The following is a 24,350-nucleotide window of genomic DNA, read 5'->3' on the forward strand; positions in this document are numbered from 1 at the left end:
GGCCCGGCGGCTCCGCCCGCCCGCAGCGCCCCCCGCCGGCCGGGGGGACCCGCCGCGCCCGGTCCGTCCCGCCGCGCTCCGGGCGGGCCCGCGGCCCCAGCGCGCCGTTCCGGGCGGCCCCGCGGCCATGGCCGCGCCGGGGGCGGCGAGGGGCCCGCGCCGGGCCGGGGGCCGCGGCCTGCAGGGAGCCATGAGGGCGGCGAGCGGCGCCCTGGGCATGGACAGCGCCGGGCGGACCAGGGTGAGCGCGGGCACGGCCGGGGAGGGACCCCCGCGTTCGGCCGCAGCCGCGGGACTGCACCCCCGGGGCTCCCCCCGCATCCCCGGGCTCAACGCCCATTCGCGGGGCTGCATTCCCGGCCTCCTCCTGCATCCCGGGGCTCCTCCTGCATCTCTGGGCTCCCCCCGCATCCCCGGCTTCTCCTGCATCCCTGGGCTTCCCCCGCATCCCTCGGCTTCGTCCCCGGCCTCACCCCCGGCCGCGGGGCAGCACCCCCGGTCTCATCCGGCACCCCGGGGCTCATCCCCATCCCGGGGCTCCCCCCGCGGCCCCGGACTCACGCCCCACTGCCGGGGCCGCATCCTCGGGCTGCCCCCGCATGCCCGGGCTGCCCCATCTCCCGCTGGGAGCCGGAGCTGCGATCCCCCGAGGCCGGGGGGTTCCCGAGCTCCCTCCGCGGGGTCCCTGCTCAGCCCCCGCCTTGGCAGGAGGCCTACGTGGAGTACCTGAAGAGCATCACGCTGATCGCCCAGGCCCTGCAGGAGGAGGCGGCAGGGACAGGTAGGGCAGGACCCCGCGTCCCCCCGGCGAACCAGGGCGGGTGGTGGCAGTGCCCTCAACACGCCCTCCCCACAGAGAACAGCGAGGGGGTCACCCCTGACACCCCGAAACTGCTGAAGCTGGCGGAGCAGTGCCTGGAGAGGGTGAAATCCATCGCGGCGGCGCTGGGTGAGTGAGGGCAGCGCGTCCCGTTTTGGGGAGCCGGGTGCCCCGCAGGGCCAGGCTGGTGGTGGGGCACAGCCGGCCTGTCCGCCCCCTCCCCAGGGAAAGCCCAGGTGAAAGCGGCTGCACAGGAGCGGGGCGGGGGCCCGGCGCCCCTCCCCAGGCACCGCCGCGTCTGCTCGGACGAGGGGGGGAAGCTCTCGCCGTTCCTGCCCCCGGAGATCTTCCAGAAGCTGCAGATCGCCGAGGCACAGAGCTCTCGGAAGTACGGGGGACTCGGAGCTGGGAGCTGGGACACGGGGCTGGGACACAGAGTAGTGGACCATGGGGGCTGATGTGGGCTGGGATACAGGGCTGGGATGTGGGAGGCTCAAACACAGCGGGTAGGACATGGGGGGTTCAAACACAAGGGGTTTGGGACACAGGCTCTGGCAAGAGCTGCCACACAAGGACTGGCGGTGGCACCGTGCCCGCCTGCGGGTCACAAGCAGGATGTGGTCCTGGCACATGTTCTGTGCCCTGTGGCGAGTGCTGAGGCCGTTCCTACAGGGAGCTGACCCCGCTGGAGGAGGCCTCCCTGCAGAACCAGAAGCTGAAGGCGGCCTACGAGGCGCGGGTGGCGCGGCTGAACCCAAGCCAGGCCGTGCAGAAAACATCCCTGGCAAGTGGGGGCTGGGGAGGAGCTGGGAGCCGGACAGAACGGGCTGCCAGGCAGGGAGAGGGTCCCTGGGGGACCCCCGCTCCCCACTGGTGTCCGTGGGGCATGGGTGGATGTTCCCAACTCCCCTCCTGCTCTGCAGACGCTGTCCCTGCAGCGGCAGATGATGGAGAACCTGGTGATCGCCAAGGCCCGGGAGGAGACTGTATCCTTCCCAGTGGGATTGCTCCAAGAGCCTCTGCTCTGTCCTGGCTGTCACCCACCCCAGGCAGGCCTTTGGGGTCCCAGCTGGGGGATGGAGGAGGGCGAAGGGCAGTGGGTGAGCACGGTGGTGGCTCTGGGCCCTTAACTGTGCCTGGCCCAGCTGCAGCGCAAGATGGAAGAGCGGCGGCTGCGGCTGCAGGAGGCGGCCAACCGGTGAGTGGGGATGTCACTGTGGGAGCCTGAGCTCTGGGGACACCCAGCAGTGCCCTCACTGGCCCGGGGTGTCTCCAGGAGGTTCTCCAGCAGCGTGGCACTCACCCCTGAGGAGCAGGAGCAGCGAGCACTCTACGCTGCCATCCTTGAGTATGAGCAGGACCATGTGAGTGTGTGCCAGGGGCTGCTGGCAGGGCTGGAGGCTGTGCCGTGGGGCACGGTGCTGTGCCATAGGGCAGGGTGCTGCACCATCCCCCTGACCAGCCCTGGACACTCCCCAGGACTGGCCAAGGCAGTGGAAGGCACAGCTGAAGCGGAGCCCGGCAGATCTCTCCGTGGTGTCAGGGCTCTTCTCCTGCCTCCTGAGGTACTGCTGGGGTGGGCACGGCCCTGGCAGAGCGAGGGGGCTGCAGCTGCTGCCCGTGCCCCCTGCCCACCCCGTCCCTGTGCCCGCAGCTGCCCCGAGCACCCCATCTCGCAGCTGCTGCGGCGGCTGCAGTGCGCGGTGTACGCCCGGCTCTACCCCGCCGTCAGCCGCGGCCCCGCCGACGCCTCCCCCGCCTCCCCCTCGGCTCTGTCCTTCCTGTCGCTGGACGCGGGGGGCTCCTCGCTGCCCGCCGAGCCCGGGGGCCGCCGGCTCCGTGCGTCGCGCAGCCTGCACTGCATGTTCTCGGTGCCCGAGCACGGCCCGGCCGCGCTGCGGCACAGCCAGTCCAGCACCCCCCTCGCCGACAGCGGCGCCCCGGGGCCGGCCGAGCCCCCCGAGCCCCCCCGGGAAAGCTCCTTCGAGGACCTGGAGCGGTTCCTGGCGTCCCCCGAGGGCTGGGCCCCCGCAGAGCCCCCGGCCAGCTCCGGGCAGGACACGGCGCTGCCGGAGCTGCTGAAGGGCGTCGTGAGGGACATCCACAACGCCATCGGTGAGGGACAGCCGAGGGAGCGGGGGACACAGGGTGGGCAGGATGGCGGTCCCAGTGTGGGCAGGACAGGGGTCCCAGCGTGCTGCGTGCCTCGCCCTTCCCAGACAGGCTGCTGGCTCTGACTCTGCTGGCCTTCGAGGGGCTCGGCACCGCCGCCGGCAAGGACCAGTGCCTGGCCTGCCTGGAGGAGGCTTTCTTCCCCCCGCTGTGGGCCCCGCTCCTGGCCCTCTACAGGTACCATGACCCTCTTTGGGGGGTCCGAGACCCACTGACCCCTTCCTGGCACCCCCCGTCACCTCCGTGCCCGCAGGACCGTGCAGCAGCCCCGCGAGGCGGCCCTGGCGCGCAGCATGGAGCGGCACCGGCACGCCGGCCCCGCCGACATGGGGCTGGCCTCGCGCCTCTTCCCGCCCGGCCCCGCCGCCCCGCGTCACGCCTCGGCCGTGCAGGACCTGCGGCTGATCGCGCTGGAGAGCTGTCCCCGCAGGAAGCTGGAGTGCATCGGTGAGCGGGCGCTGGGGCGCTGGGCGGGCGGGGGCCCGGGTGGCGGTGGCGGCGGCCCTGACGCCCGCCCTGTGCCGCAGTGCGGGCCCTGCGCGGCATCTGCGAGTGTGCCGAGGAGTACTGCGGCTCCCGAGACGGCCGGAGCCTCGCCACGGCCGCCATGTGAGTGCAGGAACCACGGGGAGTGAGGGGCGGGTGTGGGGCCTGTGGCCGGCATGGCTGATGGCCCCTGTTGTCACAGCGGGGCAGATGACCTGCTGCCCATCCTGTCCTACGTGGTGCTGCAGACGGGGCTGCCCCAGCTGCTCTCCGAGTGTGCGGCCCTGGAGGAGTTCATCCATGAGGGGTATGTGCCAGGGTGCTGGGCCATGCAGGCACCTCCTGGGACGGGGCTGGCTGGGTGGGAGGTGGGTCAGAATAGCAGCAGGGCTGAGGGGCGGTGGGTGTGATGGTGTCCTGGTCATGGCAGTGTCCCAGCCACGATGGTGCGGTGCCCGTGGTGGTGTCCTGGTCATGGCAGTGTCCCAGCCATGATGGTGCGGTGCCCGTGGTGGTGTCCCGGTGGTGACAGTGCGATGGCTGTGGGCACAGGTACCTGATCGGGGAGGAGGGGTACTGCTTGACGTCCCTGCAGAGCGCCCTGTCCTACGTGGAGTCGCTGCAGTGAGGAGGGGGCGGCGCGGGACCCCCAGATCCCGGGCAGGTGCTGCCGCCGTTCCGCGGGTCCTCCCGCCCAGCAGGGGGCGCTGTGGCGCGGGCGCGGCCCCGCCCCGTGGGCGGAGCTACGTGCGGCGCGTGCGTTCCGGCCCGGGGCGCGCGGAAGGGGAGCGGGACAGGAGCGCGAGCGGCCGGGAGCGGCAGGTGCGGGGGAACCGGGACGGAACCGGGGCTGGGTGGGAACACCGGGAGGCCTCGGTGGGGGGAACCAGGGCCGGGGAGTGACACCGGGGGGACTGGGACCAGGGAGGTGCCTGGGAGGCCTCGGGGGAGCGGAGTTCCGGAGCTGAGGCTTTGGCGGGAGATCTTCACAGGTTCGGGAGGGGTCCCGGGGTACCGGGGAGGGGTCTCACGCTGCCGTACCCGCAGGATGTGTGCAGGCTCGGCGCTGCGGCAGGAGCACCGGCAGGACTACGGGCAGGAATTGCGGCAGGAGTTCCACCGGGAGTACCGGCGCTCTCTGCAGCGGGAGTTCGGCCCCGCCGGGACCTGCCCCGGCCCCGCCGTGGCGGAGCGGCTGCGGCAGCGGCTGCAGCAGGAGCCGGCGCTGCTGGAGGCCCTGCAGGAGGACGCCCTGGCACTGCTGGCCCGGGGGCTGCGGGACCAGCCCGACCCCGGGCTGGCGCTGCGAGGCCTGGCCAGCGCCTTCCGGCTGCTGGAGCTGGCGGCCGTCAACCTCTACCTCTTCCCGTGGCGCCGGGAGTTCGGCACCATCCCGGTGAGGCCCCGGGGTGGCGAGGGGATGGTGTGGGGGTACCCAGACACCCTCAGCCACGCTCCCCGCTCTCCTTGCAGACCTTCTCCGGCGCCTACGTGCACCTGCTGCGCCCGGCGCTCCCCGAAGCCGACCTGGTGCGGAGTTTGGGCCGGCTGGGCTACGAGCGGCGGGAGCGGCACCGCCTGGCCGTGGGCCGGCTGCCCCCGGGGCCCGCGCTGATCGCTGCCGCTGTCGGCTTCCTGGCCTGCCGCCTGGAGTGTGAGATCCTGGCAGAGCTGGCGCTGCAGCTGCGGGGGCCCCGCGCCGAGGAGCTGCTGGAGGCGCGGCACCGGGCTGGGGGTGCCAAGGGGTGCCTGGAGACGCTGCAGGACCTGGGGATGCGGCACAGGGTGGCTGCTGACTGCGGTGATGGCGTGGATCTCTACCAGGAGAGGCCAGACAGCCCTGAGGACACGGGCAGCAAGGACACAGCCCCCCCAGCGCTGTGGAGGGACCCTCAGAACCTGATCACGAGGGGCTGGGGCCACTGTGACAGCACACTTGGGTCAGAGCCTGTGGGCAGCGCTGATCCAGACACCTCCTCTCACCTGTTCCCAGAGCCGGAGCTGGTGGGGACCGGCAGAAGTCCCCAGGTACCGGGGGAGCCCCAGGATACCCCCCAGGCCACTCCAGAGCTGCCCTGCTACCAGCTGCACTCGTGCCTGCAGCAGGGCATGCTGCCCTCATACTGCTGCAGCACGTGCCGGCAGCTGCACGGGGGCGGCTGCGCCCTGGGCCGTGCCTGCCGCAGCCAGCACCGCGGGCAGGAGCTGCGCGGGGAGCGGCAGCAGCGCCTGTGGCTGCAGCGCACCGAGCTGGACATGCTGCTGGCCCAGGGCTCTGTGCCCCATTCCTGACACACAGGGCACCGAGCTGGACACGCTGCTGGCCCCGGGCTCTGCCCCCAGCTCCTGACATGGCCCTGCTGCCCAAGGAGGGGTGGGCACAGCTGCTGCTTGGCACAAGGACCCGGACTTGTCAGCCCCTGAGACAGCGGTGCCAGGCCCTGCTCCAGCCCGGGCACTTCTGCTGTAAATTATTCTGTGCATCAGTAAAGTGGCTGCCTCAGCATGGGGTGTTCTGTCCTGGTGAGGGGGAGTGAGGTGCCTGGTGCAGGGCAGGGGTGCAGTGATACCTGACAGCACAGCACCCTGCAGGAGCAGCTCCTGTCTGCCTGAGAGTGGGGACCAGGATCCTCTTAAAGGGGGCAGAACCTGGGCTGGCATGCAGGTATCCCTGTCCCCAGGGTGACACAGAGGAAGGAGAGCAGAGCCCCAGCTTCTCCCACTCCTGCTGGCACCAAAGAATCAAGTTACTCTACACAATGTTGCCACTGCCAAATGCTTTTATTGATGGCACAGTTGGGTTTCCCCCTCACAGACAGCACAAACCAGGACCCGCCTGGGACAGGACTGACCCTGCCAAGCCTGGGCAGCCCTGGGCCCCGTCTCTCCTCTCTCCTGGCTCTGGGGCCCTGCTCACCCAGCCACAGACTGGAGCCTGCCCTGTCCTGCACGGGCAGATGGATGGAGGAGCCGTCCCCATGGCGCTGGGACTGTTGGGCTGAGGGAATCCTCCTCAGCCAGGACACGTCAGGCCTGTTGCAGGGCACAGCTCAGGGCTTGCTGCGCTTGGCCTGGCTCTCCACGGCCGTGCTGGCCGCCCGCTTGTTCCGGTGGTGTGGGAAGGTGGGCATCAGCTCCGGCTCACAGGCTGTGGGGCACAGACAGGGGTCAGCAGGGCCCAGAGCCTCCCAGCCCTGCCCTGCCCCAGCACAGAGAGTACTCACGCAAGGGCTTCTCCTTGAAGTAGGAACTCTCCAGGCAGTCCTTGGCCGTGGCCCTGTGGGGACAAGAACAAGTGTCAGGGACCACCCCAGCCTGGGGGACAGCGTGGGGCAGGTCCCTGCCCTACCCACCCCACATCCTGCCTGGCTCTTACCTTTTCTTGGGGTCATACATGAAGAGGAAGTTGAGCAGTCGCAGCCCAGCCTCCGAGAGCCAGGGAAACCTGTGCTTGAGGTTGTTGTAGGGCTGCTTGCGCAGGGTGTACTGCGTGGCCAGGGGCAGCTTGGAGAACCCCTGGGGGAAACAGAGTGTGAGGAGGGGCCAGGGGAGCACCAGGGACAAGGGACCAGGGGAAAAGGGGCAGGAGCTCTCACCGGCCAGATGTTCTCGTTGGGTGTCCCCAGGAGCTGCACGATCAGGTCGATCTGGTGGATCTCAGAGGTGCCTGGCAGCAGTGGTTTGTGTGCCAGCAGCTCAGCCAGGATGCAGCCAGCAGCCCTGCAGAGCACAGGAGCCTGTCCAGTGACCCCCCTGCAGCGTGCAGCCCCCCAGCCCCCTCCAGGCAGCCTCAGCCCCCCTTACCACATGTCGATGCTGGTGGTCTGCGTGGTCATGCCCAGTAGCAGCTCTGGTGCACGGTACCTGCACAGGGGACACTCTGTGTCAGAGCTGGCACCAGCCCATCCCACTGGGGGACCCACCCTGGCACTGCCACTCACCACAGGGTCACCACTTTGGGGGTCATGGGCTTAGGGGGCATCCCGTAGGTGCGTGCCAGGCCAAAATCGGCTGCAACAGAGAGCGACAGTCAGAAAGGGAGCCCAGCTCTGAGCTGCAGTCACAGCACGGAGCAGCCAGGGCCCAGTGCACGTGCCAGGACTCACCTATCTTCACACAGCCCTTGTCGGTCATCAGCAGGTTGGAGACCTTCAGGTCCCTGTGGGAAACAGCAGCTGGAGCTGAGAGAGCACACAGAACATCCAATCCCATCGTTCCATGGCCTCCCTGCCCTGCCGGTGCTCCCAGCACGTGGCAGGTGTCCCCAGACCCCCCTTTGTCCCCCCAGCCCCATCGTGCCACTCCCACCTGTGGATGATGTAGTTCTCGTGGAGGTACTGCAGGCCCTTGAGCACCTGCAGGATGATGCACTTCACCTGGGGACAGAGGACAGGAGCTGGCACCGCTGTGGGAGCAGCGCTGACTGGACAAAGCCACACAGCCCAAGCCCACTGGGGTGTCCTGCAGTCCCTCCATCCCTGTGTCCTCCCAGGGGGTTCTGGGTGGGCATTTTCTCCCAGCTCTGTTTCCCTGACACTTTGCTCCAGCCCCAAACCCAGCCTGGAAAGTTCCCTGAGAGTCAGCAAAGCCCAGCTCCATCAGAACCCCTGGAATCCCCCAGCTCAAGATCTAGGGAGCCCTCCACAGTGCCCACATGGGATGGCAGCACCCTCTCAGGGCTGCTGGACCCAAATCCTGCCCCAGCCTGTACCTGAGCCTCAGAGAAGGGCGTTTGCATGTTCTCCAGGAGACTGGCCAGGTCCTGCTCGCAGTATCCCATCACCAGGAAAATGCTGTTGGACACAAGGCAAGGTCAGAGCCTCCCCCAGCACAGCTTTGGCTGCTGAGGCAGCTCAGGGCTCCAGGGAAGGTTTGGGAGGCACAGGGAGGACAGACAGGGGACTCTCACCTCTCCAGGTGGTTTCCCACAACCACGTCCTTCAGCTCCACAATGTTGGGGTGCTGGAGCTGCAGGAGCAGGGTGATCTCCCGCAGGCTGCTGATGGGCATTCCTGGGGGAGAGAGGAACACTGTGCTGCAGAACGGCCTGGAGGCAGAGCCAGGACAGAGCCAGCCCTGTCCCCCCGCTCCTCCATTACCATCCTTCTCGTTGTCCATCCGCACCTTCTTCAGTGCCACGGTCTCGTTGGTCAGCGTGTCCCGGGCACGGTCTGGGGACAGCACAGGCCACCTTGGCACCAGGACACACACCTGGCTTTGCCCCCACCTCACCTCAGGCCCCCCACTCAGCCACAGGGGGGAACTGGGGGGGCTACAGGCACCTCCCGGCCCAACCCGTGCCGGGATTCCACACGGGGAATGGCTTCCCAAGGGCAGGGATGGACGGGACATCCGTAAGGAACCTTCCCTGGGAGGTGGGCAGGCCCTGGATGTGCCCAAGGCCAGGCTGGACGGAGCAGCGGGATCTCGTGGAAGGCAGCCAGTGGAAGTGCCATCCCTACCCCGGGCAGGGAGTGGAATTAACCCCGAGGCCCCTTCCCGGCCCCGCACGGCCCGCACTCACACACGATGCCGTACGTGCCCTCTCCGATCCGGTTCAGCTTCTCAAACTCCTTCACGCTGCGGCACCGTCCCAGCTGAAAGCAAAGAGCCGCGCTCAGCCCCGAGGGCTCCTCACCGGACTCCCCGCGGGACCCCAGCCCTCTCACACCGCAGGGACCCACCCGATCGCCGCACTCACCCGATCGGCCGCCGGGACCTCGAAGAAGCCGTCTCCGCGCAGTCGCCGCAGCCGCAGGGGCTCCAGCTCAGGCTCGGCCGGTCCCGGTGCCGGTTCTGGTCCCGCCTCAGCCGCTGCCATGTCCGCGATGGCGAGGTGTGCCCGGCGCACGCGCGCTATTATCCTGCCTCAGGCTCCGCCCACCCCAAGCCCCGCCCACAAGCTATAAGCCTCTGGAAACCGTTGTTAGCGAGGGACCAATAACGACCCGGGCCAGGGATAGCCCCGCCCCGTTTGGCCCCTCCTCCTCGCTGCCCCGCCCTCAGCCCCGCCCCGTATCGGATTTTTGGCTCCGCCCCCTCACGTCCTGCGTCCCCAATGCTTTCCCGCTGCCCACGTGACTCTCACCTCCCTCTCGGCCGCGCCGTCGCTCTCGCGAGACTCAGCGCGCGCACCCCGGAAGCGGCGGCGGCGTCACCCGGAAGCGGCGGCGGAACCCGGAAGCGGCGGCGGGCAGGATGGACGGTACCGGGGGTTGGGCGGTACCGGCGCCTCCCGGTGGGGCCGGGGTGGGTCGGGAGGGGTGGGGCTGGGGGTGAGGGTTGGAGCCGGGACTGGCGGCCGGGAAGAGTGGGCGGGGTCGCCGGTCACCCGCTGCCGGTACCGGTCCCGTCGCTGAGTCTGTGCTCTCCTTCCTTTCCAGACACGCTCTTCCAGCTGAAGGTGAGAGCAGCGGAGGCCCTTCCGCCTCCTTCCCGTATCGCCGGTCCTGGGGGAGTCCCGGGCCCGGTTCCGCCCGCTGGCTCGGCCTGGTCGGGGCTGGTCCTGCGGCGGGACCGTGACCCGGCCCGAGGGGGGGACCGGAGGTGCTGCGGGCAGGGGGCCGGGCAGCCGCGGCCACTGAGAGGTGGCGGGGGTGGGACAGGTGGGCACTGGCACGGTGGCACAAAGGGGAGCAGCCTCCCAGTGCCAGTGGGTGGGATGGGTGGGACATGGGGCAGGAATTCCTGGCTGGCAGGGTGGGCAGGCCCTGGCACAGGTGCCCAGAGCAGCTGGGGCTGCCCCTGCATCCCTGGCAGTGCCCAAGGCCAGGCTGGACGGGGCTTGGGGCAGCCTGGGACAGTGGGAGGTGTCCCTGCCATGGCAGGGTGGGGCTGGATGGGCTCTGAGTCCCTCCCGGCCCCGCTGTGCCCCGCAGTTCACAGCCAAGCAGCTGGAGAAGCTCTCCAAGAAAGCCGAGAAGGACTCCAAGGCCGAGCAGGCCAAAGTCAAAAAGGTGCGTGGGGCCCATCCTGGTGCTGCCATCCCCTCCTGCCCCTGGGTGGGGCAGCTGCAGTGCCCTCCTGCCCCTGGGTGGGGCTCGTCCTGCCACTGCCATCCCCTCCTGCCCGCTGTGGGATCAGGGCAGGCAGACCCCGCTGGGGAGGGCGATGTGGCCCCCGCAGCCCCACCGGGGGGGTTTGGCCGGCTCTGGGGTCACAGCAGGGCTGTGTCCCGCAGGGAGCCCACCCAGGGCTGTGTCCCGCAGGGAGCCCACCCAGGGCTGTGTCCCGCAGAGAGCCCACCCAGGGCTGTGTCCCGGAGGGAGCCCACCCAGGGCTGTGTCCCGCAGGGAGCCCACCCAGGGCTGTGTCCCGCAGAGAGCCCACCCAGGGCTGTGTCCCGCAGGGAGCCCACCCAGGGCTGTGTCCCGCAGGGAGCCCACCCAGGGCTGTGTCCCGCAGGGAACCCACCCAGCCGGGCTGTGCTGAGCCCAGGGGGCTCTCTGTCCATGGCAGCCCGGGGGGCTCTCTGAGGGGGCTCTCTGTCCTGGCAGGCCCTGCAGCAGAAGAACGTGGAGTGTGCCCGTGTCTATGCCGAGAACGCCATCCGCAAGAGGAACGAGGGGCTCAACTGGCTGCGCATGGCGTCGCGCGTGGACGCCGTGGCCTCCAAGGTGCAGACGGCCGTCACCATGAAGGGGGTAAGAGCTCCTGGGCAGCTGCAGCCCTGCAGGGGCGTTCACAGGGGCCTCAGGAACTGGGCAGAGACAGGATCTGACTCTATTGGAATTAAATACCAGTGTAGCCCCATGGGATGTGCCTGGGCTCATCCGGCCTTGCTGCTTGAGCAGAGGTGGCAGCTGTGCTGGTTTCACCTCAGAGACACTTTTGGCTGGCTGGGTGTGTGGTGGTTTCACCTCAGAGACACTTTGGCTGGCTGGGTGTGTGGTGTTTCACCCACAGACACCTTCTCAGGAGAAAAATCCTGGCAAAGGGATTTTTCAAAAAATACCATAGCTGCCCATCCCCACGTGGAGCTTCCCCTGTCTCTGCCTCCGGCCACCCCCCGGCACTGCAGGACACAAAACAGCACGGGTGCACACGCTGCCGCTCTCAAGGTGGAAAAAGGGAAGTTTCTTTTCTGGCTCTAACATTTATGGATTTCCAAAAGTGACAGTGGATTGGAGGGAGAAAGTGCCACCTCTCCAATGACACTGGACAAACCGACAGTCCCTCAGATTTCTCCTCCTCCATAAAAGAATGCAAAACAATGAGTTATTTACAGAAGGCGTGTGAGAAGGTTTCCTACAAGAGTGTAAACATCAAGAGGCTTAGAAAATCTTAAAAAATCAGGGTGACAACCCCCAGTGCCCCTGTGTCCCCAGCTGACCCCAGCAGGGCTCCTGGTGGTGTCAGACCCCTCAGACAGGTTCATCCTACCTGGGATGGCCTCAGGACAGTGCTTGGGTTTGTCTGCAACCCTCAGAGCATCCCTGAGGGAATCTCCTCATGCAGGTGACAAAAAACATGGCTCAGGTGACCAAGGCCCTGGACAAGGCCCTGAGCTCCATGGACCTGCAGAAGGTGTCGGCAGTGATGGATAAATTCGAGCAGCAAGTGCAGAATCTGGATGTTCACACATCGGTGAGTGCTGGGCGGGCAGGGTGACACCCCTGCTGGCTCTGTGTCCGGGCAGGGGGACAGGGCTGTGTCTGTCCCAGGTCATGGAGGACTCCATGAGCTCGGCCACCACGCTGAGCACACCGCAGGAGCAGGTGGACAGCCTGATCGTGCAGATCGCCGAGGAGAACGGGCTGGAGATCATGGACCAGCTGAGCCAGCTGCCCGAGGGGGCCTCGGCCCTGGGGGAGAGCTCTGTGCGCTCCCAGGAGGACCAGCTGTCCCGGAGGTTGGTGCTCTCCCTGCTCCTGTCCTTCCCAGGGTCCCTGCCTGGCCCTGAGGGGAGCAGCTGCCCCTCCCTGGGCACTCACAGGGGCTCCATGGCCCTCCCTGGGCACTCACAGGGGCTCCCTGCCCCTCCCTGGGGGCTCACAGGGGCTCCATGGCCCTCCCTGGGCACTCACAGGGGCTCCCTGACCCTCCCTGGGGGCTCACAGGGGCTCCCTGGCCCTCCCTGGGGGCTCACAGGGGCTCCCTGCCCCTCCCTGGGCGCTCACAGGGGCTCCCTGACCCTCCCTGGGCACTCACAGGGGCTCCCTGACCCTCCCTGGGCACTCACAGGGGCTTGCTGGGGGCTCACGGGGCTCCCTGGCCCTCCTGTCACAGGGGCTCCCTGGCCCCTCCTGGGGGCTCACAGGGGCTCCCTGGCCCCTCCTGGGCGCTCACAGGGGCTCTCTGGCCCTCCCTGGGGGCTCACAGGGGCTCCCTGACCCTCCCTGGGGGCTCACAGGGGCTCCCTGGCCCCTCCTGGGGGCTCACAGGGGCTCCCTGACCCTCCCTGGGCCCTCACAGGGGCTCCCTGGCCCCTCCTGGGGGCTCACAGGGACTCCCTGACCCTCCCTGGGCACTCACAGGGACTCCCTGACCCTCCCTGGGCACTCACAGGGGCTCCCTGACCCTCCCTGGGCACTCACAGGGACTCCCTGCCCCTTCCTGGGCACTCACAGGGGCTCCCTGCCCCTTCCTGGGCACTCACAGGGGCTCCCTGACCCTCCCTGGGGGCTCACAGGGGCTCCCTGGCCCCTCCCTGGGCACTCACAGGGGCTCTCTGGCCCTCCCTGGGGGCTCACAGGGGCTCCCTGACCCTCCCTGGGCACTCACAGGGACTCCCTGGCCCCTCCCTGGGCGCTCACAGGGGCTGCCTGGCCCTCCCTGGGCACTCACAGGGGCTCCCTGGCCCTCCCTGGGCACTCACAGGGGCTGCCTGGCCCCTCCTGGGGGCTCACAGGGGCTCCCTGACCCTCCCTGGGGGCTCACAGGGGCTCCCTGACCCCTCCTGGGGGCTCACAGGGGCTCCCTGGCCTCGCTGCCTGGTGCTGCTGCTGCTGCCCTGACCCGCTGCCCTGTGCTGCTCTCCCTGCAGGCTGGCTGCCCTGAGGAACTGAGCCCTCGCTGGGGCTGCAGATGGCACTGCTGGAGCAGGACCCCCTCCTGCAGCCCCCCTGCCTCGGGACTGTTCCTGGGGGGTGACAGCCCTTCCCTGAGCCCGGGGCCATCGCGGTGGGAATGCTGTGCTGGATTCTGGGGGGCTTCCTTTGGGGGTGCTGCTGCTGGCAGAGCCCCACGCCCTGTCTGAGGGGAACACTAAGGGGATTGATTTCCCTGGTCCTGGGATGCTGCTCCCCAAGCCCTCTGGTGTTCCCTGTCCCTGCCCAGAGCTGAGCTGTGGGCTGAGTTCCTCAGGGGCTGCTTGGGAGGAGCAGGAGAACCTGCAGGGGTCCCCAAATCCCACCTGGGGGGCTGGGCAGGTCGGTGCCTTGCAGGAAGGGGCGGTGCCAGCGCCGTGTCCCCTCCCTCGCTGTCACCAGCGGGTGTCCCCTCCCTCGCTGTCACCGTCCCGTGCCCTGTGCTGCTCCATGTCCCCCCAGTCACACCCCCAGCCCTGTACCACGAAGTGCCCTTTGGAACACCCTCCCTGCCCAGCCCTGTGCGTGGCAATCCGCACATTCCCCAGGCAAACGGTGATCCCGGCGCTGTGGGGAGCAGTGAGGAGCCATGGCCAGCACTGGGAGCGGGTTGCAGCAGCTGCCGTGGCTGCAGACACGTCCCCAAATGTCCCCCTGCGGGGTGGGTGTGACAGGGAGTGCAGAACCATCCCGGGAGCAGCTCTGCCTCCATCCCTGTGCCTCATCCCTGGATGCCCTCTGTCCCTTCGCTGCTGGCACCGGGCTGGGGGCTGCTCGTCCCTGTCCCTTGTCACCTTCCCGTGTTCTGGGGCTGTTTGTGCCCCTCCCACGGCACTGCTGGACTGCTGGAAGCTCTCCAGGAAGGAAGCTCTGTTTCCTTTGGGTCTCCCAGGAGGAACTGCCACCCCTGGGGGATGTCGTGGGGCCACCTGCCCGGCACAAACACTTCCTGCTGCGCTGGTTGTTTTTCCTGAGTTCAGTGGCCTTGGAGCGTGTGGCTGGTGACACAGAGCCTTCCTCTCCACCGAGGAGGAGGAGGAGGAGGCAGCTTTGGGCTGCAGCAGAGCGCTGGATCTTGTCCCACCTCCTGAGGGGCGGGGTGGGAAGCTGGGGGACCCTGGAGGTTTGTGCCTGGCTCCCTGCACGGTGTCCCTGCAGCACTGGGGGCCCCAGACCTGCCCCCTGTCCCTTCCCCAGGCTGTCTCTCTGTGGTTTCACTGGTGGGGTTTTTTTAAGCTTGTCTTATTTGCCTTCTTTTTGCCCAAACCGTGTCCATGCCCTTCTGTGGGTTTAAATAAACAATCTCTGAACACCCCAGTGTGTGTTGGGGCTGTGGATGCACACGGGGTCTGCGGTGCCCTTTGTCTGATCCCCTGTCCTTCGACAGGACCTGCTGCCAGGGGCTGCCCTGGAGCTGAGGGGGAGGAGGGAGGGACTGCTCTTGTTCCCAGAGCCCCTGCCCATCCCGGGGCTGGGAAGTGGCTCGGGGTGCCCACTCTGGGGATTCTGGAAGGCGAGGACAACCCCCTTCCCCCACTGCAGGGACCTGTCCCTTTCGTGTGGCCAAACGGGGATCAGGGTGAGCAGGAGCTCGGAGCAGCTGGAGCCCAGCTCCCTTCCCCACTGGGGCTGGGCCTCCTGGGGCCAAGCTGGGCCCCCGAGGGGAGACCCCGGCCTTGTCACCGCACCGAGGTGGCACCACAGCCGTGCTGCCGTCAGCACCTGCCCGCAGCAGCCTCGCCGGCAGGGACGGGGCTGCGAGTGCAGCCTCCCCTTCCCTGTTCCTGCTCCCGTCCCTCCCCTGATCCCGTCCCTTCCCTGATCCCATCCCTTCCCTGCTCCCGTCCCTTCCCCGTCCCCGCTGCTGCCCCGTGCCCGGCTGGCAGGCGGGCGCTGTGCCTCAGCCAAGTCCCGAACGCCACAGGAAGATGGCTCCCCTTCTCCTCCTGCCTGTTCTCCCGCCTCCGCTCCCCAGACAGGCTGTTCCTGAATGCCAGAGGAAATTGCTAAGGAGATAATTAAGTAGCCAATTAATTAGCTAATGATTAATGGAAGCATCCTGCGGAGGCAGCTCCGCAGCCGCCCTGGCCAGGTGCTGCCGGGATGTGTCACTCCCGGTGCCGTTACAGCCTCCCGGTGTGCGGGGCGGGCGCGCCGGGACCCCGCGGCTCTGCCCCGCCGGTGACACGCGGGATGCCCGGTGACACGCGGGATGCCCGGTGTCACACCGGGGTGCCCGGTGACATTCGAGGTGCCCGGTGACACGCCGGGTGTCCCAGCCTCCCCAGCCGGGAGCCGGCGGCGGTGCCGCAGAGCCGCGCACGGACGGACACTCGCTCGCTGCTGCGGGCGCTGCTCGAGCCGCGGTTTTATTTTGCCGGCAGGTCCGGCAGAAAGGAGCGAGGGTCGTGCCCCGCCCGGCGGCCCCGGGCACGGTGCCAGGGCCGCGGTGGCAGCCGGGCGCTAGGAGAGCACGGCCAGGAGCAGGGCCAGGGCCAGCGGCGGTGCCAGGGCTGCCGGCGGGGCCCGGGATGTGCCCGCGCCGCTGGGGTACCCGTAGCTGGTTCTGCACGACCCCTCCAGCTCCTCGAAGGCGATGGGGGTCTCGTGGGGAGCCGTGCCCTGCAGGCTCCTCTTCACCTGCCGTGGGGACAGCGTGGGCTCCCGCTGAGAGGGGCACGGAGCCCCTGCCACCCCGCACCATCCCATGCACGTCCCATGTGTCCCCGTGCCTCCCTGTGTCCCCGCAAATTCCTCAGTGCCACGTGCCCGGTGTTCCACCTGTGGCTGCTGCCCCAAGTGTCCCCGTGTCCCACACATCCCCATTCCCGATGCTCCCAGTGCCACTCGTGTCCCTTGCCCTGTCCCTCCCTGTGCCCCGTGCTCCCCATGCCCTGCTCACCTCCTCCACTCTGCTGAAGACCCGGAGCAGGTTCTCAGCCAGGGCTCCCCTCACCTCCTGCTCCGTCCAGTTCCTCGCCAGCAGCTCGGCCACCAGCATGGGATACTTGGAGATGTCCTCCAGGCCGGTGGGGACCCTGTGCCACCCCACAGCTCACAGCTGGGCCACCCCCAGCACCCCCAGCTGCCCACACAGCGTGCAGGAGGGGACACCCCCGCCCCTCAGGATGTCCCCATGGTGGGGACACGCTGTCCCACCCCATCCCATCCCACACCATCACCCCCTTTACCCCGTGACCCCGTCGTAGTCCCCCCCGAAGCCGACAGCCTGGGCACCAGCCACCTTCTTCACGTGGTCCATGTGGTCTGTGGGGGGACACGGGGGTGAGCAGGGTGGGGGGGGGACACTGCCACCCCCAGCCACCTGGGCACCCCCTCACCTGCCACGTCGGACAGCTTGGCCTTGTCACTGCAGGTCACGTAGGCATTGTAGAAGTTGACCATCACCAAGCTGCCCGTGGAGGCCTGGGGAGGAACAGCCCTGAGCCCCAGAGGCCCCCAGAGCCCCCCAGTGTCCCTGGCTGTGCCCCACGCTCACCACCAGCTGCAGCACGTCGTCGGGCACATTGCGGCGGTGCTGGCAGATGCTGTAGGCAGAGGAGTGGCTGAAGATGACGGGGGCCTTGGAGATGTTCAGCACCACCTTCATCGTGTCCACTGAGACATGGGCCAGGTCCACGATCATGCCCAGGCGGTTCATCTCCTCCACCACCATCTGCAGGGACAGAGGACAGGGCTGGGGGGCTGAGGGGGCATGGGAGGGGTCCCCTCTGGGCATGTCTGGAGCTGCTTGGGTGGCTTTTGGCTGGGGGGACAGAGGGAGGGATGGATGGATGATGGATGGATGGATGGATGGATGGATGGATGGATGGATGGATGGATGGATGGATGGATGGATGGATCATGGATGGAAGGAACACTGCACCCAGCATGGGGCCAGTGGGTGCCAGTACCACATTCCTCCAATGCCACTGCTCCTGGACACCACTGATGTCATTCCTCACCTTCCCAAAGGGTGAGAGGCCGTGGTGCACAGGTTCTTCTTCGCTGGTGTCCACCAGCCAGTTGTCAGCCCTGCAGAGCAGAGAGAGCATCAGAGTGGCCACACCTCTGACCACATCCCCCCATGCCAGCGCTGCCACCCTCTGTGCCCCCCGGGGGCCCTACCAGGGGGTGTTGCAGCTGTGGGTGAGGGTCATGTAGCGGGCACCCAGGCGGTACAGGGTGCGCAGGACGCCCAGGCTGCTGTCGATGGAGTGGCCGCCCTCCACCCCGATCAGGCTGGCCACCTTCCCGGCCCGGAACGCCTCCCGGATGCCTGCGGGAGGGCGGGGACATCAGCGGGGCGGGCAGGCCCCTCTGCACCCCCGCGGTGCCCATCCCTGCAGTGCCCTGTCCCCGTGGTGCCCCGTCCCCACGGTGCCCATCCCTGCAGTGCCCTGTCCCCGTGGTGCCCTGTCCCCGTGCCCGCTCACCGCTGCTGTCGGTGACACAGGAGAAAGTCTCGGGGTACAGGTCACACATGCGCTGCACCACGTCCATCTGCTCCAGCGTGCGCCTCACCGCGTCCTTGTTCTGCGTCTCACAGGGCACGAACACCGACCAGAACTGCCCGGGCACCCCGTCAGTGTGGGCACCTCATCAGCACAGGCACCCCGTCAGCATGGGCACCCCGTTAGCATGGGCACCCCATCAGCGTGGGCACTGCCCACCCTGCTGCCCACCCCCGTTTCTCTGCCAGTCCTGGTGCTGCACTAAGACCCCCAATGCTCACCCCGGTGCCCTCCCTGGTGCTCCTGCCCTCCCCAGTGCCCACCCCAGTGCTCCCACCTGCCCGCCCACGTGCCCTTGGTGCAGTTTGGGGATGTTGGTGTGGGTGTCGTTCAGCAGGGTCAGGTTGGCGGCTGGCAGCCTCAGCTGGTTGTTGAACTTCCGGAGGAGCTGCCAGGGCAGGTCGTTGTGCCTGGGCAGGGACAGGGTGGGCACTGAGGAGTGGCCTGGCCCTCTGCCCACTCACCCTCAGGCTGCCCACCCTGCTGACTGGCCACACACACAGTCTCCTCATCTGGCCGTCATTCCATCCATCCATCCATCCATCCATCCATCCATCCATCCATCCATCCATCCATCCATCCATCCATCCATCCCCCCCAGTCTGTCTGTCCCCCCAGCTGTCCCCTCAGCCAAAAGCCACCCAAGCAGCTCCAGCCCAGAACTGGAGACAGGCCACTCCCAGGGGACAGTGCCACCCCGGAGGACCCTCCCCTGCACCTTCCCAACCCATCATCACCCTCACACCCGGGGGAGCCAGCCCAACAACCCCTCGACAGGGATGTCACTGCAGGGACATCCTGGCACGCCCATCCCACACCCAGCAGTGTCACTGGGGAAGTGGCAGCGTCCGGGCTGGTGCCACTTCCTGCTCCTGGCACAGCGCCACATCCCCGGCTCCCCCTGCCCTGCTCCGTGTTCCACAAGGGAGTGCTGCAGGCGACCGGAGCCTCCTGAGGCTCCCGAGAAGGGACCAGGGGCATCAGTCACCACTGAGCAGCAACTTCCCCCAGGGCAGCCCAACCCCGGCTTCCCGTACCCGCCCACCCCCCCCGTGCACGATGTGCCACGGATGGGGCCTCCCGTCCCCCCGCCGGGGTGCCCGGCACGGGGATCCCCGAGCTGCCCCGATGACAGCCCCGGGGTGCCCGGCACGGGGATCCCCCGGGAAGCTGTCCCCTGTTCCCACCCAGCCCCGGGGTGCCCGGCACGGGGATCCCCCGGGAGAGCTGTCCCCTGTCCCCACCCAGCCCCGGGGTGCCCGGCACGGGAATCCCCCGGGAGAGCTGTCCCCTGTTCCCGCACAGCCCCGGGGTGCCCGGCCCGGAATCCCCCAGCGGGCTGTCGCAGCAGGGTTTCCCAGCTGGGGTTTTCCCACACAGAGGGAGCAGCCGAGCACGCTGCGGGGCCAGGTGACCTTTGCTCACCCGTCGATGACCGGCGTGGTGCTCATGATGCGCTCGGCCTCCTCCAGGTGCTGCTGTCCAGTGCTGGGCAGTGCCAGCGCCAGCGCCAGCACCAGCACCCACACGCTCCCGCCGGGCATCTTCTCCCGCTGGCTGCTGCTGCTGGGGACAAGGGGGGACCCGCCACCACCGTGAGAGCACACGCACTGGGATGGCTGCTCCGCGCTCCTCCGTCCCCTCCCGCCGTCAATGAATAACCAGGAGCGCAGCGTTTCCCCTCCCTGGCTGCCCTGTGCCCGCCTGGCAGTGCCAGGGCTCTCTCCCGGCCTCCCCCAGCCCAGCCCCGGTGGCCGGGCCGTGCCTCGGCCTCTTCTCCGAGCCGCGGGGACGCTCCCAATCCCTCTAATGAAGCCCAGATTTCTTTCGGTTGGGAAAGGGCCAGTCCCATCCGCGCCTCAGCCTCCCCAGCACCCCCAGTTCGGCACTGGCACCCCGGGCACCCCCGGCACCCCCGGCCCCGCTCACCCCGGCCCCGGGACACTCGGGCAGTCCCTGCCTGCGATGGCTGTGGATGAACTTTTCCGGCTTGCGTGCGGTGACGGGGCTGGGATGGGCTCCAGCCCCCCAGAGCCACCCCCGCCGTGGCGCCGGAGCGGCCGCATGCCCGGGGGCAAGCAGCGGGGTGGCAGGGCCGAGCTGTGGGGCTGCTGCTGCTGCTCCTTCGTGCTCGCTTGGATGCCCCACACTGCGGTCCCGCTGCAGCGTCCCGAGGGGAAACTGAGGCACCGCCGTGCTGCGGGAGCTGCGCATCTCTGCTGGCTCCAGCTGTGCCGTCCGTCCCAGCAAGGCCTTGGTGGCGCTTCTGGGAATGGCATGGAGCCACGTGGAGATGGCCGGTGCAGCTGGACACCTCATCCTGGGTGTTCCGGGCGGGAACCCCCTCCTGCGGTGCCAGCCACGGCGAGTCGGGGTGGGCCCGGTGTGGGGCTGGCATCCCTCGGCCTTCCCGGGCCCTGCCCGAGCTGACGCGGCCCCCGCGGTGGGTCAGGGACGGGAGCACTCCCATCCCATCCCAACCCACCCATCCCGTCCCGTCCCGGGTGTCTGCAGCCCCTGCCAGCGGCGCTCTCCCGGCGATGGCCCCAGCGCGGATTCCCGGCTCCCCGGCAGGAATGTGCCGGGGGGTTCCGGCCCCCCGCCCGCCGGGGCCGCTTCCTCTTTCAGCGCTATTTAAGCGGCTCCCGGCGCGTCCCGCCCGGCCGGGCCATGGAGCGCATGGAGGTGACCGAGACCTTTGCGGGCATCGCCCTGCCCGGCCACCTCCACACCCAGGAGTCCCTCGGCTTCGCCGCCGCCTTCACCTTCCGCCCCAGCGACGTGCTGATCGCCACCTACCCCAAATCGGGTGAGGGGATGGGGGGACACCCGGACAACGAGGGGACGGGACGGGGATGGGACCCCGGGCTGGGGCGGGAGCTCTCCCGGAGCTGCCGGGGGCTGGGACACACCCGGACCTGGTCCCCGCGGCCACCCTTTGTCACAGCGCGGGGACCCCCGGCCAGGAGGTCCTGCCCGAGCCCCTGTCCTGCTGCCGAACTGCCCCCAGCCCCAGACTGGTGTCCCTGGGGGCTCAGGGAGGGGGCACACGGCCCTGCCAGCCCAGCCGCTGGTACAGGAGGGGTCGGGATGGGATGGGACGGGACAGGCCGAGCCGTGCCTTGCTGTGCCCATACGTGCTACCCGTGCCAGTGTAGTGCCATTCCGTGCCATGCCATGCCATGCCATGCCGTGCCGTGCCGTACCATGCCGTGGTGCCGCGGCCCCGCCCTGACAGCCACCTCTGCAGGCACCACCTGGATGCAGGAGATCCTGACGCTGCTCTTCAGCCTCGGCGACGCCCGCCCGGCCAAGACCATTCCCAACTGGGAGAGGGCGCCGTGGCTGGAGCAGATCTACTGCCGGGAGGCTCTGCGGGACACCGGGAGCCCGCGGCTCCTCACCACGCACCTGCCCGCCCCCGTGCTGGCCCCCGCCCTGCAGCGCAGCAAGGCCAAGGTCAGAGGGGTCCCCAGGGCTCTGGGGGTCCCTGCAGGGACATCCCACACCCACGGGGCTTCCCACAACCGGGGAAAGGCTGGGGGATTTCTGAGCGGGGTGCAGGGGAATCCCCCCGGCTGCGGGGGTGACGCTGTGGCCCTCCAGGTGATCTACGTGGCCAGGAACCCCAAAGACGTCGCTGTCTCCTTCTACCACTTCCACCACCTGGCCAAGTTCCTGCCCGACCCCAGCTCCTTCGATGCCTTCCTGACGCAGTTCCTCGAGGGCACAGGTAGGGACGGGCGGAGTCTGGGGGGGGACTCGGCCTCAGGGCCCCCCATCACCCCCTGCCTCCCCCCAGTGCACTACGGCTCCTGGTTTGAGCACGTCAAGGGCTGGCTGGGCCAGCGGCACCTCCTGGACATCCTCTATGTCACCTACGAGGAGCTGCACCAGGTGAGCCCCGCCGTGTCCCCGTCCCCGTCCCTGTCCCCGGTGCCCGGTGCTGACCGCGCTCCCGCCGCAGGACCTGCGGGGCACGGCGCAGCGCCTCAGCAGCTTCCTGGGGTGCCCGCTGGCACCGGGCACGCTGGCAGCCCTGGAGCAGCACTGCAGCTTCTCGGCCATGCGGGACAACGCCATGGCCAACTACTCCCTGATCCCCGCCGAGATCATGGACCACAGCCAGGGCCGCTTCATGCGCAAGGGTGAGCGGGGCCGGGGGCGTGGGGGCACCGCGGGGACACCGCGGGGACAGGAACCCTGACTGCCTGTGCCCTGTGTCCCTCAGGGGTGGTGGGGGACTGGCGCAGCCACTTCTCCCCCGAGCAGAACGCCCTCTTCAACCGGCGCTACCAGGAGGAGATGGGGGACACGGAGCTGCCCGCGCAGTGGCCCATGGCCTGAAGGAGCCGGGCTCTGGGGGGACGCTGAGCCCTCACCTGCTGGCAACCACCACGTGGAGACCCTGCAGGGCCCCTCCAAACACCCCCTGTGTCACCCCTGCGCGGGGCTGGGGTCCCAGGCACTGTCTCTCCTCCTCCCTGGGTTCAGGGAGCTTTTCCTGCCCTGCACTGCGGCGCCCCCCTGGCCTCGCTCCCCCGGCCCGGGGCTGTGGCCGTGACCCCTCTTTCCGCCCATCCCGCCCTGCGGAAATAAATATTTATTGCTGTTCCCTGGAAGGCAGCCGTTCCCACAGGAGTGAGGCGGGAAGAGCTGCTGTTATCAGGAGCAGCTGCCGTTATCAGGAGCATATCGGGGTGGGGACGCATCCCCGGGATCCTCATTAACGGCCGGGGGCAATGACCGGGGAGGGCAGCACGGCCCGGGCGGGGTCACAGCGTGGGGACAGGGCTTGCCAGCCCAGCTCGTGGCACGGAGCTGGCTCCTTCAGCAGGACCCAGGCCCTCCACCCCCGAGTCTCCCTCCCAGCAGATCCCGTTCCAGTGCCCCTGCCCCGGCTGCGTGCTCCCCCTGCCCATCTCCCTGCTGGGCTGTTCGCACCGAGGGGCTCGTTCCACCCCCAGCACCCTGGGCTGTCCCGGGCAGGAGCAGCCCGAGCCCCCAGCCCCTCTCCTGCCAAGGAATTGCTCCGTGGAGCCCCCGGGCAGCAGAGGCTCAGTCGGTGATTAACGGGCTCCTTTCCAGGGAGGGCGGGGGCTTGGCCCTGGCACCACCCGGACCCCTGGCTAGGGTCGGCTGAGAGGGGGCAGCTGGTGAGACCCTCTTGGGCTCTGTGGGACAGTGGCACCAGTGTCCTGCCACTCCTGTCCCCTCTGCCAGCCTTGTCAACCCTGCCGCCTGTGCCAGCCCCTCCTGCCGGCGGGGACAGCCCAGCGAGGTGTCCCTGGACACTGCCAGCCCCGTGGGTCCCTCTGCACCCACCCTCTGTCCCCATGGGCCGGGGTGCCAGGGCAGCTCCTGCCCGCCCAGGACCGGCCCCTCCTGCATCCTCCGGCAGGTTTGGGTTGCCACGGCAACACCGGGATCCCGCCCTAAAGGGATGAATCAGGAGCTATAAATAGGGGCTGGATGGGGGTGCAGGTACCGCGGCCCCGCCCTGCCTTGTGCTGCCAGCGGTGCCCAAGGGCCGGCAGAGCTGTCCCGGGAGTGACACCCACCTGGGGCCAGCCTGGCACCTGCACCCAGGGACGTGCCAGCACCCTGCAGCCCAGCTCAGTGGCACCTCAGGTGGCCCCTACCCCATGAGGCTGTGCCAGGCCCCAGTTTCAGTCCCTGTGGTGGCCTTGGGCACACCCTGCCCCTGGGGATGTCACCTTGCCAGGAGCATCTGCTGGCACCATGCTGGCAGCATCAGCACACAGCACATGGCAGGAGTGTGGCACAGTGCCCGGCACGTGGCGCAGCATGATGCATGGCACATGGGACATGGAACAAGGAACGTGGCACATGGCACCTGGCACAAGGAACCTGGCACCTGGCACGAGGAACGTGGCACAAGGAACAGGGCACCTGCCACGTGGCACAGGGCACACAGAGTACATCACATGACAAATGGCACAGAGCGCATGACAAATAGCACATGGCACATGGGACAAGACGCAGCACATGTCACAGGTGATCATGGTGCATGGCACGTGGCCCAGGATACACATGCAGAGCACATACATGGCACAGGGAACACAGCTGGGGACACACGGGGTATGGCACAGGTCATACAGCACATGGCACAGGGCGCACAGCATGCAGCACAGGGCACACAGTACATGACACAGGACACACAGCACATGGCACAGGACACACAGCACATGGCAGTGGCCGCGTGCCAGGCAGCAGGGTCCACTCCGTGGCCGCCTCTCCCCGCTCCGTGCCCAGGATTCGGGGCCGCAGCACAGCAGGACGAGCTCCCGCCCTGGCACATCCAAGCCG

General features: G+C 68.6%; 6 protein-coding genes across 9 annotated transcripts; 4 read left to right on the forward strand and 2 right to left on the reverse strand.

Moving 5' to 3' along the window:
- The first annotated feature begins 127 nt into the window (after positions 1-127).
- Positions 128-4,651, forward strand: VPS9D1 (VPS9 domain containing 1). The gene is made up of 16 exons (XM_030956345.1): positions 128-241; positions 709-781; positions 857-949; positions 1,046-1,208; positions 1,493-1,604; positions 1,744-1,806; positions 1,966-2,018; positions 2,097-2,184; positions 2,300-2,385; positions 2,475-2,935; positions 3,040-3,169; positions 3,246-3,439; positions 3,520-3,601; positions 3,681-3,785; positions 4,031-4,142; positions 4,526-4,651. Exons 1-15 carry the CDS (start codon positions 128-130, stop codon positions 4,104-4,106), a joined length of 1,893 nt encoding a protein of 630 aa, XP_030812205.1. The 3' UTR covers positions 4,107-4,142; positions 4,526-4,651.
- Positions 4,527-5,770, forward strand: SPATA2L (spermatogenesis associated 2 like). The gene is made up of 2 exons (XM_030956346.1): positions 4,527-4,874; positions 4,952-5,770. Exons 1-2 carry the CDS (start codon positions 4,527-4,529, stop codon positions 5,768-5,770), a joined length of 1,167 nt encoding a protein of 388 aa, XP_030812206.1.
- Positions 5,771-6,248: 478 nt separating this feature from the next.
- CDK10 (cyclin dependent kinase 10) lies at positions 6,249-9,319 on the reverse strand. Its single transcript, XM_030956045.1, has 13 exons — positions 9,180-9,319; positions 9,003-9,075; positions 8,578-8,649; positions 8,388-8,490; positions 8,190-8,271; positions 7,787-7,854; positions 7,585-7,637; positions 7,420-7,489; positions 7,283-7,342; positions 7,075-7,198; positions 6,855-6,994; positions 6,703-6,755; positions 6,249-6,626 (listed from the first exon to the last, which is right to left on the reverse strand). The coding sequence occupies exons 1-13, from the start codon at positions 9,297-9,299 to the stop codon at positions 6,529-6,531; spliced, it is 1,116 nt and encodes a 371-aa protein (XP_030811905.1). The 5' UTR covers positions 9,300-9,319; the 3' UTR covers positions 6,249-6,528.
- Positions 9,320-9,580: 261 nt separating this feature from the next.
- CHMP1A (charged multivesicular body protein 1A) lies at positions 9,581-14,823 on the forward strand. Its single transcript, XM_030955929.1, has 7 exons — positions 9,581-9,683; positions 9,862-9,881; positions 10,357-10,434; positions 10,975-11,121; positions 11,936-12,064; positions 12,142-12,329; positions 13,464-14,823. Exons 1-7 carry the CDS (start codon positions 9,677-9,679, stop codon positions 13,483-13,485), a joined length of 591 nt encoding a protein of 196 aa, XP_030811789.1. The 5' UTR covers positions 9,581-9,676; the 3' UTR covers positions 13,486-14,823.
- An 807-nt stretch (positions 14,824-15,630) lies between these two features.
- Positions 15,631-20,458, reverse strand: DPEP1 (dipeptidase 1). 4 transcript variants are annotated; one of them, XM_030956047.1, is made up of 11 exons: positions 19,950-20,458; positions 19,446-19,583; positions 18,298-18,430; positions 17,943-18,104; positions 17,635-17,785; positions 17,472-17,541; positions 17,006-17,182; positions 16,848-16,932; positions 16,698-16,773; positions 16,409-16,544; positions 15,631-16,146 (listed from the first exon to the last, which is right to left on the reverse strand). In XM_030956047.1, exons 1-11 carry the CDS (start codon positions 20,337-20,339, stop codon positions 15,970-15,972), a joined length of 1,695 nt encoding a protein of 564 aa, XP_030811907.1. In that variant the 5' UTR covers positions 20,340-20,458; the 3' UTR covers positions 15,631-15,969. The 4 variants fall into 4 exon arrangements, with proteins under 4 accessions (XP_030811907.1, XP_030811906.1, XP_030811908.1 ...); XM_030956046.1 differs by having other exon boundaries at positions 19,446-19,586; XM_030956048.1 differs by having other exon boundaries at positions 17,943-18,075; positions 19,950-20,086.
- Positions 20,459-20,596: 138 nt separating this feature from the next.
- LOC115907882 (sulfotransferase 2B1-like) lies at positions 20,597-22,635 on the forward strand. Its single transcript, XM_030956078.1, is given in 7 exon segments — positions 20,597-20,614; positions 20,616-20,829; positions 21,271-21,479; positions 21,627-21,753; positions 21,823-21,917; positions 21,988-22,168; positions 22,252-22,635. Coding segments are annotated over 7 exon segments (960 nt in total). The 3' UTR covers positions 22,368-22,635.
- Positions 22,636-24,350: the final 1,715 nt, after the last annotated feature.

Source organism: Camarhynchus parvulus, chromosome 11 (genome assembly GCF_901933205.1).
Source record: "Camarhynchus parvulus chromosome 11, STF_HiC, whole genome shotgun sequence".
In the NCBI taxonomy this organism is placed as follows: domain Eukaryota; kingdom Metazoa; phylum Chordata; class Aves; order Passeriformes; family Thraupidae; genus Camarhynchus; species Camarhynchus parvulus.